The sequence below is a fragment of the Alosa alosa genome, chromosome 10 (genome assembly GCF_017589495.1).
Source record: "Alosa alosa isolate M-15738 ecotype Scorff River chromosome 10, AALO_Geno_1.1, whole genome shotgun sequence".
NCBI lineage: Eukaryota > Metazoa > Chordata > Actinopteri > Clupeiformes > Clupeidae > Alosa > Alosa alosa.
The window spans coordinates 15378605-15390731 of NC_063198.1; the positions used below are offsets into that span (position 1 = coordinate 15378605).

The following is a 12127-nucleotide window of genomic DNA, read 5'->3' on the forward strand; positions in this document are numbered from 1 at the left end:
GGCAAGACAGACTCAATTTGGACCACACACCTATGTAGAGCTACATACTTTGCCATATCACAGCAGAACAAGATGTGCTTGTCAGACAGCACAGCTGCATGGGTGGCAACAACAAAGGAGTCATAGGTCAAAGACCACCTTCCCTTATTGTCAAAACACTGTGCCACCCTTTAAAATGGCCACATGTCTTCCGGCTTATGAGAAGAATACGCTTGTCACCTGCCAGTCATTTCCCTGGATAATCCATCAGTCTTCAGACAGAAGAGCGAGCATTCATCTGTTGACAGTGTATGCTGTTAACCATTAGATGCAATCTATGAGTCATCTTAAATGGTAAACATGAAGTGAAATCTGAACCTGAAACACACTAGGAAGGAAAGAGCTCTAGTGTGACAAAAAGAAAGGTTATACAATTTCCTAGTTTCATATTCCTACAATTAATTTCTAATTTTAGATTTTATCATGCTTTAGTTATACCACACCATTCTATCGCCGTGCTGGAGAAGATTTGTTTTCTATTTTTTCAGCTAAATAAAAGTGAAAGTGTTAGCATGTTGTTGCCTCTCCAATTACTTAAAAAACACCCATAGGTTTGAAGTTGTGGCCAGTGCCATAAACCACAGCTGAAGAGATCATGCAGCTCATGTGAAGAGCTTGTGTGCTTCACTTCTTCAGCTTAACAGAGCTCTGGCGATGGCAATCTCCAGGAAGTGTTACTACAGATAGCATGTTTCACTTCATTGTACTGTAAGCCGCGCCGGATGGGAAAAATGCATCCGAGAGCGGCTGTTGTAGGTCAACGGCGTCGCTCGATGCAGCTGATGGCCACAGAGGTCCAGCTGGCCTGGCTTCAGCTATGGGAGGGACAGCTTCCTGCTGGACCAGTGACCTCATTATGCTCAGGATGTCCCTCCCTCTTTTCGCAGGCCCTTCGCTTGAGCAGCAGCCGAGTTATCAGCAAAACACACACATCCTGCTCTGCGGCTGCCCCGTGCCAGAATAACAACACAGCTGCAACACGTGTGTGTATCACACACACACACACACACTCACATTCTCTCTCTCTCTCTCTCGCTCACATACACACACAAACATTCAAAACATAGATGTCAGCAACCACATGCCAAAAGTCACAGTTTGGAGTGAAATACAAGCTTCACACACGTTCATACAGCTCACAAAACACGCTCCAGGTTCCACTGCCCCGTGAGACTATTCAGAGAGATCATTCAATGACAATTGTGGCCGATTTCAGATGCAGGAAGACAAATGCTTGTGGACACACAGAACACAGTGGGAAGGCCGTCAGGCTGAGTGATTTGGCAGCTGGGAGCGTGATGGGAGACTGGGGTCTTGTTTGGGGCCGATCCAGTGTGGTTTAGGCAGACCCACATACATAAGCACAGCTCGCTTTTAAAACGGCCACAAATGAGCGCTCTCTTGCGAACGCAACTGGCAGCGAGTCACACCACAAACCACAGGAGGGATCCCCCTGGTTGATTTTGAGGGTACTCCCTCAACCCCAGCCTCCCTCTACGACTTAAGTACTCTCCAGAGGAAAACAGAGAAAGAATTTTTGTTTTCCTTCTTTTTCAAAAAGGAAACAATGAAAAGAAAAAAGGAAAATGCATGCGTCTGTCAGAGACTGTGAAGCCTCCTTGTTTATTGTGATGGTGGTTTGGCGATCTGTGTCAGTGCCGCTCTGAAAACAAGGGGATAATTTGTGTTTGTCGAGCCATCGGCCCAGAGAGTGGCGGCTCTGACAGCAGAACTCAGCCTCAGTGATTTAGAGAAGGAGGGGGGAGAGAGAGATAGAGAAATGGTAAATGGATATGGCGGCTTACTTGTGCAGGAACTCAGCCTTTCCGCAGATCTTCAGCAGGTAGCCATCCACGTCAATGAGCTCCAGGTCATTGTGCGTGTAGCACAGTGTCTGATAGATCAGCAGGTCCACCGTGGACGATCCTGAGGACCAAGGAGACGAATTCAGGTTAGCAATAGTGATCAAACGAACAGGTAGTGATTGGTGTGTGTGTGTGTGTGCGTGTGTGCGTGTGTGTGTTACAATGGGCTTCCACATGTATAACCATTTCAAAAGATGCCTGAATGGCCATATGGGTTACAATAGCAAAGAGGCTATTTATGCTGACATGGAAACTCTGAGACTATAAACTAAAATAGGCACTCTGTGTGTGTGTGTGTGTTGTATGCCCGTTTATTTGCCATATATGAGATTCACCACCAACATAATAATGAGCCCATCGATGAGTGAAGCTTTTTGTTTTTGTATATTTGTGTGTGTGTGTGTTTGTTTGTGTGTGTGTGTCCATGTGTGCATGTGTGTGTGTGTGTGTGTGTGTGTGTGCGTGTGCATGTGTGTGTGCAAGTGTGTGTTTGGAATCTAGGCTGCTCTCTGTCAGATGAATGAAAAGCTGTTTTAATTGAGAACACAAAGCAGCTGGCTGGCAGGACGCCCTTTCAGTCTAATTCCATTAATGGAACTGGGGAGGCCAGAGTCTGGCACTGGTGGGATTCTCCCATCCGCTCCAGAAACCTCTCCCTCTCTCCTCTCTCCCTCTCCCCTCTGTGAAGTGTGTGTATGTATGTGGTGTGTGTGGTGTGTGTGTGTGTGTGTGTGTGTGTGTGTGTGTGTAAAATAAGAATCCTGGTACAGTCCTCGGGTAAGAAGATTCAGGACAGATGCAAAGTTATGGCCCAGCAAGTGAATGAATGAGGAGTGGAAAACATGTGAATGCAGTCAACTGTGGTCGTTTGGCTGGTGTGACTTCATTAGTAAGAGACTTTAAACCATGTCCAGATCAATGTCTCAAGAAGATTAAAATTTGTATTACGAGTCCACAACACCATAAAACCTGCTGCTCTGCCATGCTGCAATAATTAACCAGTTCTACATGAAGGCACAGTCTGAGATGCAGAGTGCTGTTGATTGTTTCGCGTTGCCATAGAGTCTTATAGATAGGTAGATAGATAGATAGATAGATAGATAGATAGATAGATAGATAGATAGATAGATAGATATACTTTATTTCCACACAACGTCGGTGGTAATTGTTTACAGAATGTAGGCTAGGTCAAGCCAAAAAGGGAGAAAAGGAAAGAAAAAATAAACAATAAAGTAATGTTAAATAAATAATAAATAGTCCAGATGAGTTTTGTGTTCAGGAGTCTGAAGAGTCTGTAGCGTCTTCCAGAGGTAAGAAGCTGGGAGGCCTAGCCTACATGCTGGTGGTTTGGGTCATGGTGTGGTAGCTCAGAAGCCTGTGATTTCAATAGCAGGGTGTAGTCAAACCCCTACCAACAAAGGCCAGCAAGGACAGCAAGGACATTCCTCAAAGCTTCACTATGGATTTAACCCCTACAGTAAGAGACAAAGTTATATGATTTTGTCCTATTCATATTCAACTTAATCCTTTTGAAACTGTGCACTGCTTTCTCAATCAAATCAGTAAACACCAGTTTTGACAAGTCACAAGAGGTAAAGTGTTTGATATATATTCTAGTTGTGTTTGGAGCACATGGCTTCGCTGCAAGGTTGGATATGGAATGGCATGGACACTATGCCTGTCCATCTGAAAATAGATTAGCATCAACATACTGGTTGGACATCCTACACACATCACTGCAATAACTGAGGACATTCTGTTGATGAAGTTTTATTATGTATGGGATAATGTATAGAACGCCAGTCATTACACGCCAGCGGAGGAGTCTTGTTTTGTCCAGAAGGTACTTATTTTCCGATAATGACCGACGTTCTATACATTATCCCGCTTATTACACGGCTACTTGGCAAAATGGAAAAAATAAACTCCACACCATATGACTCTTTATATTTATTTGTTACCATTTCATCGTGGCTTTTGCATAAACAAATAGTTCACAACACATGGTGAACTTTAATCAAATGTTCTTTAGAACACAGCTGATCAACCGTCTACTTTCACTTTTGAATAAAATTCCGATGCAAGAAGTGACCGGACTACTTGTGGAGTGATATGAAGACGTGAATATCGAAAAATAGCAGACCACCGAACTTTGGGAAGGCCCATTCAAGTGAATGGAGCATTGTGCAGCATTATGAAGAGCCGCGTAATAAAAGAAGATAATTGCTACCTACTCAGCAATGTGGTCAGGGTTCACAATGATAGTACTCTGGACATATTAAAGGACCCATATCCCAGTCGTGAAGTCACAGCTGAGGACTTACTGTAAAGTCAATCCAGGAGATCGCAGAGAGCTAGCAGGGAAGGAGAACCATGTCTCTGTCAATTTAGCTAGATAGTAAAACACTACAAGACTGTAGCTTACCATCGCAGGTGAAGGTGAGAGGCTCTCTGAAGAGTTCACTGACCACCGTGACTTTGATGCTGACCCCCAGGGCCTGCTGCAGCTCGTCCTGTGTGACACAGGGGCTCCACACGAAGCCGGCGTTCTTGGAGAGATCATTGCAAGGGTACGCCGAACGTAAACTGTAAAACAATAACAATCAATTTAGGGAAATTATAAATGCATCTCACGCTATGGAGAAAACAATACGTAGGCTACCTAGGCCTACACATTTACATTTAGTGGACGCCTTTATCCAAACTTACAACACTCAAGGTACAATTAAGATACAGTGAATCTAGGAAATTGTTATTGCAACAATACATACTACTTATAAAGTAGTCAGTAGTCATAAAATAGATTAACAGTTCAAGCAAAGTCAATGGAGAGAGAAGAGGAATAGTCAGGATAGGAAAGAAGGTTGTGGTAAGTGCTAGATTAAGCATGTCAACACAACAACACATTGCATTTATATAGTTCTTTTCAAGGCACCGAAGAGCTTAACATTGAAGGGGAAACCTCAATAACCACTACCAATGTGTAGCAGCCATCTGGCCATTATGCGGCAAAACTAGGGTTGCAAAATTCCGGGGATTTTCAAAGGAAACTTTCCATGGGAATTAACGGGAATATATGGGAATTAACAGGAATAAACAGGAATTTGGACTTGGACAGTTCAGTTCAGTTCAGTGTTGCTAGTTTAGCACGCTAGTAAATAATAGGCAGAGAATGGGATTCCCGCTAGCAAATACGAACATTCAAATCATATTGCTTATTACGAAACAAAATGTTAATGTTTATATATGAAACAGTTTGAATGAATTACCCAAAATTCCCAGTTAATTCCCGTAAATTCCAATTAATTCCCATAATTTCCTTTAATTCCATTAAAGTTTCCAATTTGGAATATTTCCAAAATTCCCCATCTTAACTTCCCATGGTAAGTTTCCGGAAAGTTTCCGGAAATTTACCGGAAATTTTCCGCCCCTTTGCAACCCTAGCCAAAACGCCTAAAATACCTAAAATTACACAAAATAACTTACACATCCAGCATGTGACAGAAGGCGGCCACCTCTTCATCCCGTTCCTCAGACACTTGGAAGAGCTCATAGCCCAAGCCATTCAGTCGCGAGCCCAGAGACACCTGCATGTTAGAAAGAGGAAGTAAGGCTCCTCACACAGCACACAGCACTTCAAACTGAGGCTGCAAAAAAATAATACCGTAATAACTCCACAGTGCAGCTGTCTGCTTACTTAGGTCAAGATTCAACCATCCTTGGACAAGGTACAGTTGGAAAGGTGGTTTCTCTCTCCCCTTCTTACATTAAAATAATCGGTTTAAAATCTTTTTTTATTATTATTTAAATTTTAAATTCATATATTCCATTGAATCAATCCATTCAAACAAGATCTAAAACCATTGCCTAACAAGAACACATGCTAATGCTGAAGACCTTCTTGAAGTTGCAATAAGGAGTTACACTTTACTAATTTCTCTATCCAACACTACACTAGAATGTAAGATCCTTTACCGGGTCTGCTGACGCCCTGCGGTTGGCTCGGGCACACTTTGGAGTTGGCACGTAGGTGCGTGGGGGCACCTGAGGCGGCAGGGTTTTGCTTCGGGCCACGGGCTTCCCTCCCTGCTCCCCGACCCCTCGCCGCCCCCTGGGGCTGGACCAGTTCCCGTTGAGTTTGGTCAGAGAGTCGTTGAGGTGGTCGTAGTTGACCGTATCGGCGGACAGCAGCTTGGGCTGGTCCACTTCCGGGCTGAACAGGTTGATGTCTCTGGGGGTCGGCGGGGGGCGTCTCGGTGGATCCGGCAGGGGCGGCAGAGGGTTGCGCGGGGGCAGAGCTGGTGGCGGCTCGTTTGGGGGAGGGAGTCCGTCATAGTGGCCCTTGCTCATGGGCCCCGTTTCCAGGATGTACAGCGGCTCCTTGCTGGACGTTGGCGGTTGAGTGTTGCTCCTGCTGGGCTGTCCATCACCATTGGGCTGGAGTAGGGGGTCCGATCCCCAATCTCCCATCTGAAAGCTACTCCCCGGGGGGCTTGGGACTGGCCGGGGAGGGGGCAGTGGTAGCTCCCTCTGGGGCGGCGGTGGGGGGTTGCTTCCCCCCTCATCCCCATCGGGCAGGCCCTTGCTGCTGGCCGGGCTCTTGTCCTGCCGAAGGCGCGACAGGGCATCATACTCCATCTGCAGGGCCTCAGCCAGTACCAGCTCCCGTGGGCTCAGACCCAGCGACTCCAGGCAGCCCCAGCGCTGCTCCCCGTCACTCTGCATCTGTGCGGCCGACATCCCCCCTCTCCTCGCTCCCGCACGGGGCACCAGGAAGGGGAAGGAGCAGGAGCAGCAGCAGCAGCAGCAGCCTCTGGATCACCAGAGAGGAAGTCACGGCCTCCACAGCAGACTCATCTGGCTACAGCTGTGGAAACAGTCACGGGGATTAGACGCTGCAGAGAGCAACCTCCTCTTTTATGCAGGCAGTGCATATTAATTTACCCAGGCCCAGGCTGCATGTTTAGATTCATCACTGACATTCTCGAATATTTACATCAGCTTAGCGTCAACTTCAAAGCTAAAAATTGGTGGCTTCTATAAAAGCAGCACTGTTTAATGTGGTAGATAAAAAAGTGATAACTGAGCGGGCCCACCATCTTCAAACAGGCTTGTCATCTGGCAGTGGTTACTTTTTGCCTTGCTCAGCATGTTACCAACAAGAGACGGATGATGATGAGCAAACTCAGCTCTCCATGCAGACAGCTTTTCACAAAGGAAGTGTTACACGAGAGAAGGGGGAGGGGCTTACACATCTGGTTGGGCATCCTCCATGCAGACAGCTTTGCAGAGCTGTGCTGTATCAACTCAGACTAAACTCTGACCTCCGCCGTGACCCAGAGACTCTGGACTGGACTCCCAGAGATGGACTATCTGCAAAATCAGCGCTTTTGTGCGGCCAACGGCACCTGTACATCAGTGCATTTCACTTATTGCAGGTTCGACAGTTCACCTCACCGCAGGACACCCACTGGGACTGCCCAGGTTCTCTTCAGGTTTTAAGTTTTATTGGAAGAAGATAGGATGCTACCTGCTCAGCACTGGTGATGGTCCATTGTGATAGTCAGTCTCTGGAGATATTAAAGTACCCTTATCCCAGTCGGGAACTTCCAGTAAAGACAGAGATGAGGACTTACTGTAAAAATAATCCAGGAAATCACAGAGGAATAGCAGGGAAGGAGAACCATGTAAAACACTACAAGACTCTAGCTTACCATCGCAGGTAAAGGTGAGAGGCTCTCTGAAGAGCTGTGGTCATTTGACACCCACCGTGACTGCTCAGATTACTATGCCTCTTTCTCTAGGGGTTAACCACACAAGCTTTCACTTCAAGCTCAAGTGCTCCCCTTCACCCCTCAGGTCACACATAAGGCCCACTCTCTCAGGAGTTCAATGTCAAGCCTCATCTCTTGTGTTGACAGCACAGTTGCCCCCTATGCTCCAAGCAGAAGATCAAACACCGCACCCCACCTATCAGTGGCCAAACACTCCACCGCGTCACTCAACAGTCAAATCTAACACGACTCGGCAGCTGCCAGACTCTGCCACCTTCATGGCAGACTGGAAGGTGGCTCATGCTGCTCGGCTGCAGCCTGTGTGTCGCCCTCATAGCTGCGCTGCCACTTGCACACAGCAGGTGTCCATGTGACCTCGTCTCAGAGTCCCACAGCAGGGAGGGACAGGGCCCCTCAGGACCCAACCGACATCACCTCTCTTAATGGCCTTTTACTTCAGCTCTCTCGCCTTTCACACGCCATACACACGTGGCTCAGATGCCACAATACAATGCTTTGTTATGACATTGAAAGGAATTAAATTGACTGATTGTAAGATGGTATTATATGATGGTGATGTCCAGAACATGATATACAGGTTCGTAATTGAGGCTAAAATGACTTTGATTAAAAACTAATGTCAATGAAGGTGATCCCATGCTTCCTCTGTGTTCTGCTATGGTTGAGTTAGCAAGTGAAAGTTGTGTAAAAGCAGGAGACCCAGAAGGGCACACAATACAAGGGCTGAGAGGAGAGTCAGAAGGAGGGGAAAAGTCAGAAGGAGTCTTCCACCCCCAGCCATCTTTTTCTCCATTACCAAATTTATGATCGCAAGTGTGTCTGTGGCCAGTGTGGCCCTCTCATCCATCTGACTGGGGGAAGGACGAGTGTCGAGTGGGGGGATGGGGCTTGGTAATCTCGTTTCTTATAGAGGCGACAAAAAAGGAGGAGGATGTGCTGACTCAAATCCTCTCTTGCCATTTGTCAGCTATGACACAGTTAAATTACAAAGCAGAGAGCACACATGGCTAAGGCTACATAGCCTGCAGTATTTTACTGATCCTAGACAATAGTAGTGAATGCTGTTTGTCTGACAGACAACATTGGCATTGGCAAACCCTCTGCAGTAAATCTAGCCCTCTCTCTCTCTCTCTCACCCTCCCATGGCAGATATGAGTGTGAAAGACAGACATGTTGGTAAACAGACCGGGGCCAGACGTCAACAGATGGACTGCAAACGATACGATGGTGTCGATTTCTAGACACACTCTTTTTTTTTTTTTGCTCTTTTTCTCTGATGGAGCCCTATCGAGTTCCCAGGGGTCTGGACAGGTCCCTCCCCTCCTCTGCCCAGTGTGAGAGAGAGAGCAACAGAGAGAGGTAGACGAGATGATGTTAGACAGCCAGGGGTGGGATGATGAAGGGTGACGTGATGATGAAGGGTGGTGGGGCAGGTTTGGAAAGGGAGAGGCTCGGCAGAGATCTGCTTTTGTTTCTACTACGGCTACCCCGAGGCCAGGGGGAGATACAGCGACCCCCAGAATCAATCTCGTCCTCAGATTTAATCCCATCCCATTAGGGGGAGGCTCCAAAATGATGGGGGTGGGGGGGACAAAAGGAGGCTAGGGTAGGGCGGGGGAAGGGGACGATAGCCTCACACGAGACCAGGCCAACACAGACACGTTCACACGGCTCTGCCACTATGAGACAAAAGGGCCGCTGTCACTCTCTCTCTCTCCCTCACACACACACACACACACTTGCCCCTCCCCCCAGTACCCACCCACACACACCCTGGACTAAACTCTGAGTGTAACAGACGCATGCTCCAGCTGATTCCCCAGGGTGCTGGGGCTCTGGTGCTTACGGTCACATGGTCCCAACGAAATCCCCCCCAACCTCTCCCTCCCCAACATCACGCTGCTCCTGCCGTCTGGAATGGGTTCCCTCCAGCCCCACAACCCCAAATCTGCATGGGCTCTCAACCAAACATGGATCCCAGATGCCAACAGTCACAAACCTCCTGAAGCTTCCTCCTTCTAGTGGCTCAGAGGAAGACAGGAAGACGGTCGGTAAATACAGGTTACATGAGTGCACTCCCTAGCTTCCTCTGACATTTGTCAGTGATAAGTGGTAGTTCCTTTCAGTGGGAATGATGGAGGGAATAGCAGGCGAGTGTCATACCAGTTATGAAAAAGTGTGAGTAAAAAGTCTCAAGTAAAAAAAAATCAACTTTAGGACTATAGAATACATTTCAGGATACTATATCAAAACCTTCACAACTAAGCTCAACATATTTGCCATTTCATGTTTGTTGTATATCTCTTGTTGTGTATGTGGGTGACTATCGGCTGATCTATTTAACACTACAGGAAATCAGTGGCATGCTGTTTTGTCACATTTGTATCATGCCGTGCATCCACTGCACAAATACAATAAAGAGGTCTTTCCAAAACCTTTACAGTGATGACAGTCAACGTGCCAATCACCACATTGCCAAAAACCCTGGAGAAATGCCCTGATTAATGCACTCCAGCCGAGCTGAGTGCTGGGATGAGCAGTCCACAGTCAAATCAGATCAGAGAGGGTCGTGAAAAAATGAACACGAAAGGGAGTGGCTCACTGCCATGGCAACGCATGGTGACCACCAGGCCAAGATTTTCTGAGCACTGGCTGCTCGATGAGCCTTTCTGTTCTATTAGGCCTTCCAAGAGGCGAACTCCAGCAAGACATGATGTGTTATGTGATGCTGGCAGAGGCTTAGTAGAGATGATTATGATGTGTAATGCACACAAAAGCACAAACTTCATGGATGGAGCAAGCTATTTTGATAAGCTAAGTAGGCGAGAGGTGGCTCGGTGTACCTGGTCTTAATGCATTTCAGATCTTTCTGTATTGTATAGAAAGTGCAAACTTTGACAATTCACAACAAACATGCCAGACAACAAACTAAGGACACTTGCTTAACCAGTTTGTCAGGGTCTCAGCATCAAAGTAAAATGCTGTAGAGTACCATATTCTAGGCCTACATAAGTAAACTCTCTTGAACTGATCTAGATACCGATAGAGAAAGAAACACACCAAGGGTAAACAGCACAGTTGCTTATGAGAAGCCTGTGTTATTTACGTTTTAAAACCAGTTTTCAATGTTTAGTGGTAGGGGATTACAGCTTCAGTTTCGTACAAGAAGGCTACACTTGACATACGGTAAGCCTCTCTTAAAAATCGTTAGCCGACCATGTAGCCTAAATCAACCAAAGGGCCATACAACCTTGGTGGACCAGAAAGTGACTTAACTTAAACGTAGCCTAAGCCTACATAAGTTCAAAATTGTGTTACACTACAATTCCAAACATTTCTGCTTACAAAACACTTCACCTATCAGGATCTGGTTTAGCCTACATTCTGTAAAATCAGGCTACCCTGGGCTTTGAACAATCAATTTCTCTGGCAGCCAGTTTTCTGGTAAACCGACAGTTAAATCACAAATAGGCTACAGGCAAATGTATTTCTGAGGGCTAAATGCTGTCCCATCTATCGACCACTGCCTTTGCACAATCGTTAGTGACCAGCAGTGTGCTTGCTGTGTTTGCTGATTACGTTTGCGTGTGAGTAAAATACAACTGTACTAGTAGCCTAAGCTACAAAGCATATTGACCCGTAGGGCTAAGTCACCTTAATTACAGCTTAATAGTAAATTAAACATGATCCATTAATGTGCGTGATGCAACTGCGGAGCCTACCTAACTTGACACGGCATAATGTTTACACGTCGCCATATAACCCGATACAATTAAATGTTGTTATACTGGCGACTCACCTGCTATCTAGTCTATTTAACATTCGGTGTCATAGGGAATCGTTCATTTGCATTTGTCGAGAAGTAAAAACTGCATGCGCAAATCAGCTGCAGTGGTTGAATGTTTGACAACTAACGTTAACGCTAGGTGACTGCGCCCCGGCGGCAGCAGCAGTAACGCAATAACCTTAACTGGCGTAGGCTAGAGCTTTTTCAAAAATAATTCAGCACAAACAGATAATTATTGTATATATTCATGTTACAATTCCGAAACAAAGTAGCCTCGGCTACATCATTCCATCGTCGATAAAATGTATCTTACCTTAACTAAAATGTTTTAGGCGCTATCATGACGTCCGATTTCGTTTTGAACGTATTGATTCCCAATTGTTTCTTCGACTCCCGCAATATATCAACTCTATCACTGAGCGTTGTAGCCTAGTCTACAAACTGGCATAAGAAGAATCCATTTGACACAGATTTACGTTAACCGGTTTACGTTCTGTTGAATCTATGAAAACGTCGTGGAACAATGACACTCACGCTGTCTCGCTACTATTATGCTACCCGGTTATTTTGTTGGTGAACTGGAGAGGCTTTCCAGTCTTGCAGTTCGTAGCTCATCGCCCTCTCACAGCGAACCGAAGGGG

At 46.2% G+C, this 12127-nt stretch overlaps 1 protein-coding gene across 1 annotated transcript in view; it reads right to left on the bottom strand.

The window, feature by feature from the left end:
• Positions 1 to 12127, bottom strand: part of pik3c2b (phosphatidylinositol-4-phosphate 3-kinase, catalytic subunit type 2 beta) — a 38393-nt gene extending 26266 nt beyond the window's left edge. The window contains 5 exon segments of the mRNA XM_048254643.1: positions 1845 to 1965; positions 4330 to 4490; positions 5391 to 5491; positions 5880 to 6771; positions 11800 to 12127. Coding sequence (XP_048110600.1) covers positions 1845 to 1965; positions 4330 to 4490; positions 5391 to 5491; positions 5880 to 6644 — 1148 coding nt within the window. The 5' untranslated portion in view covers positions 6645 to 6771; positions 11800 to 12127.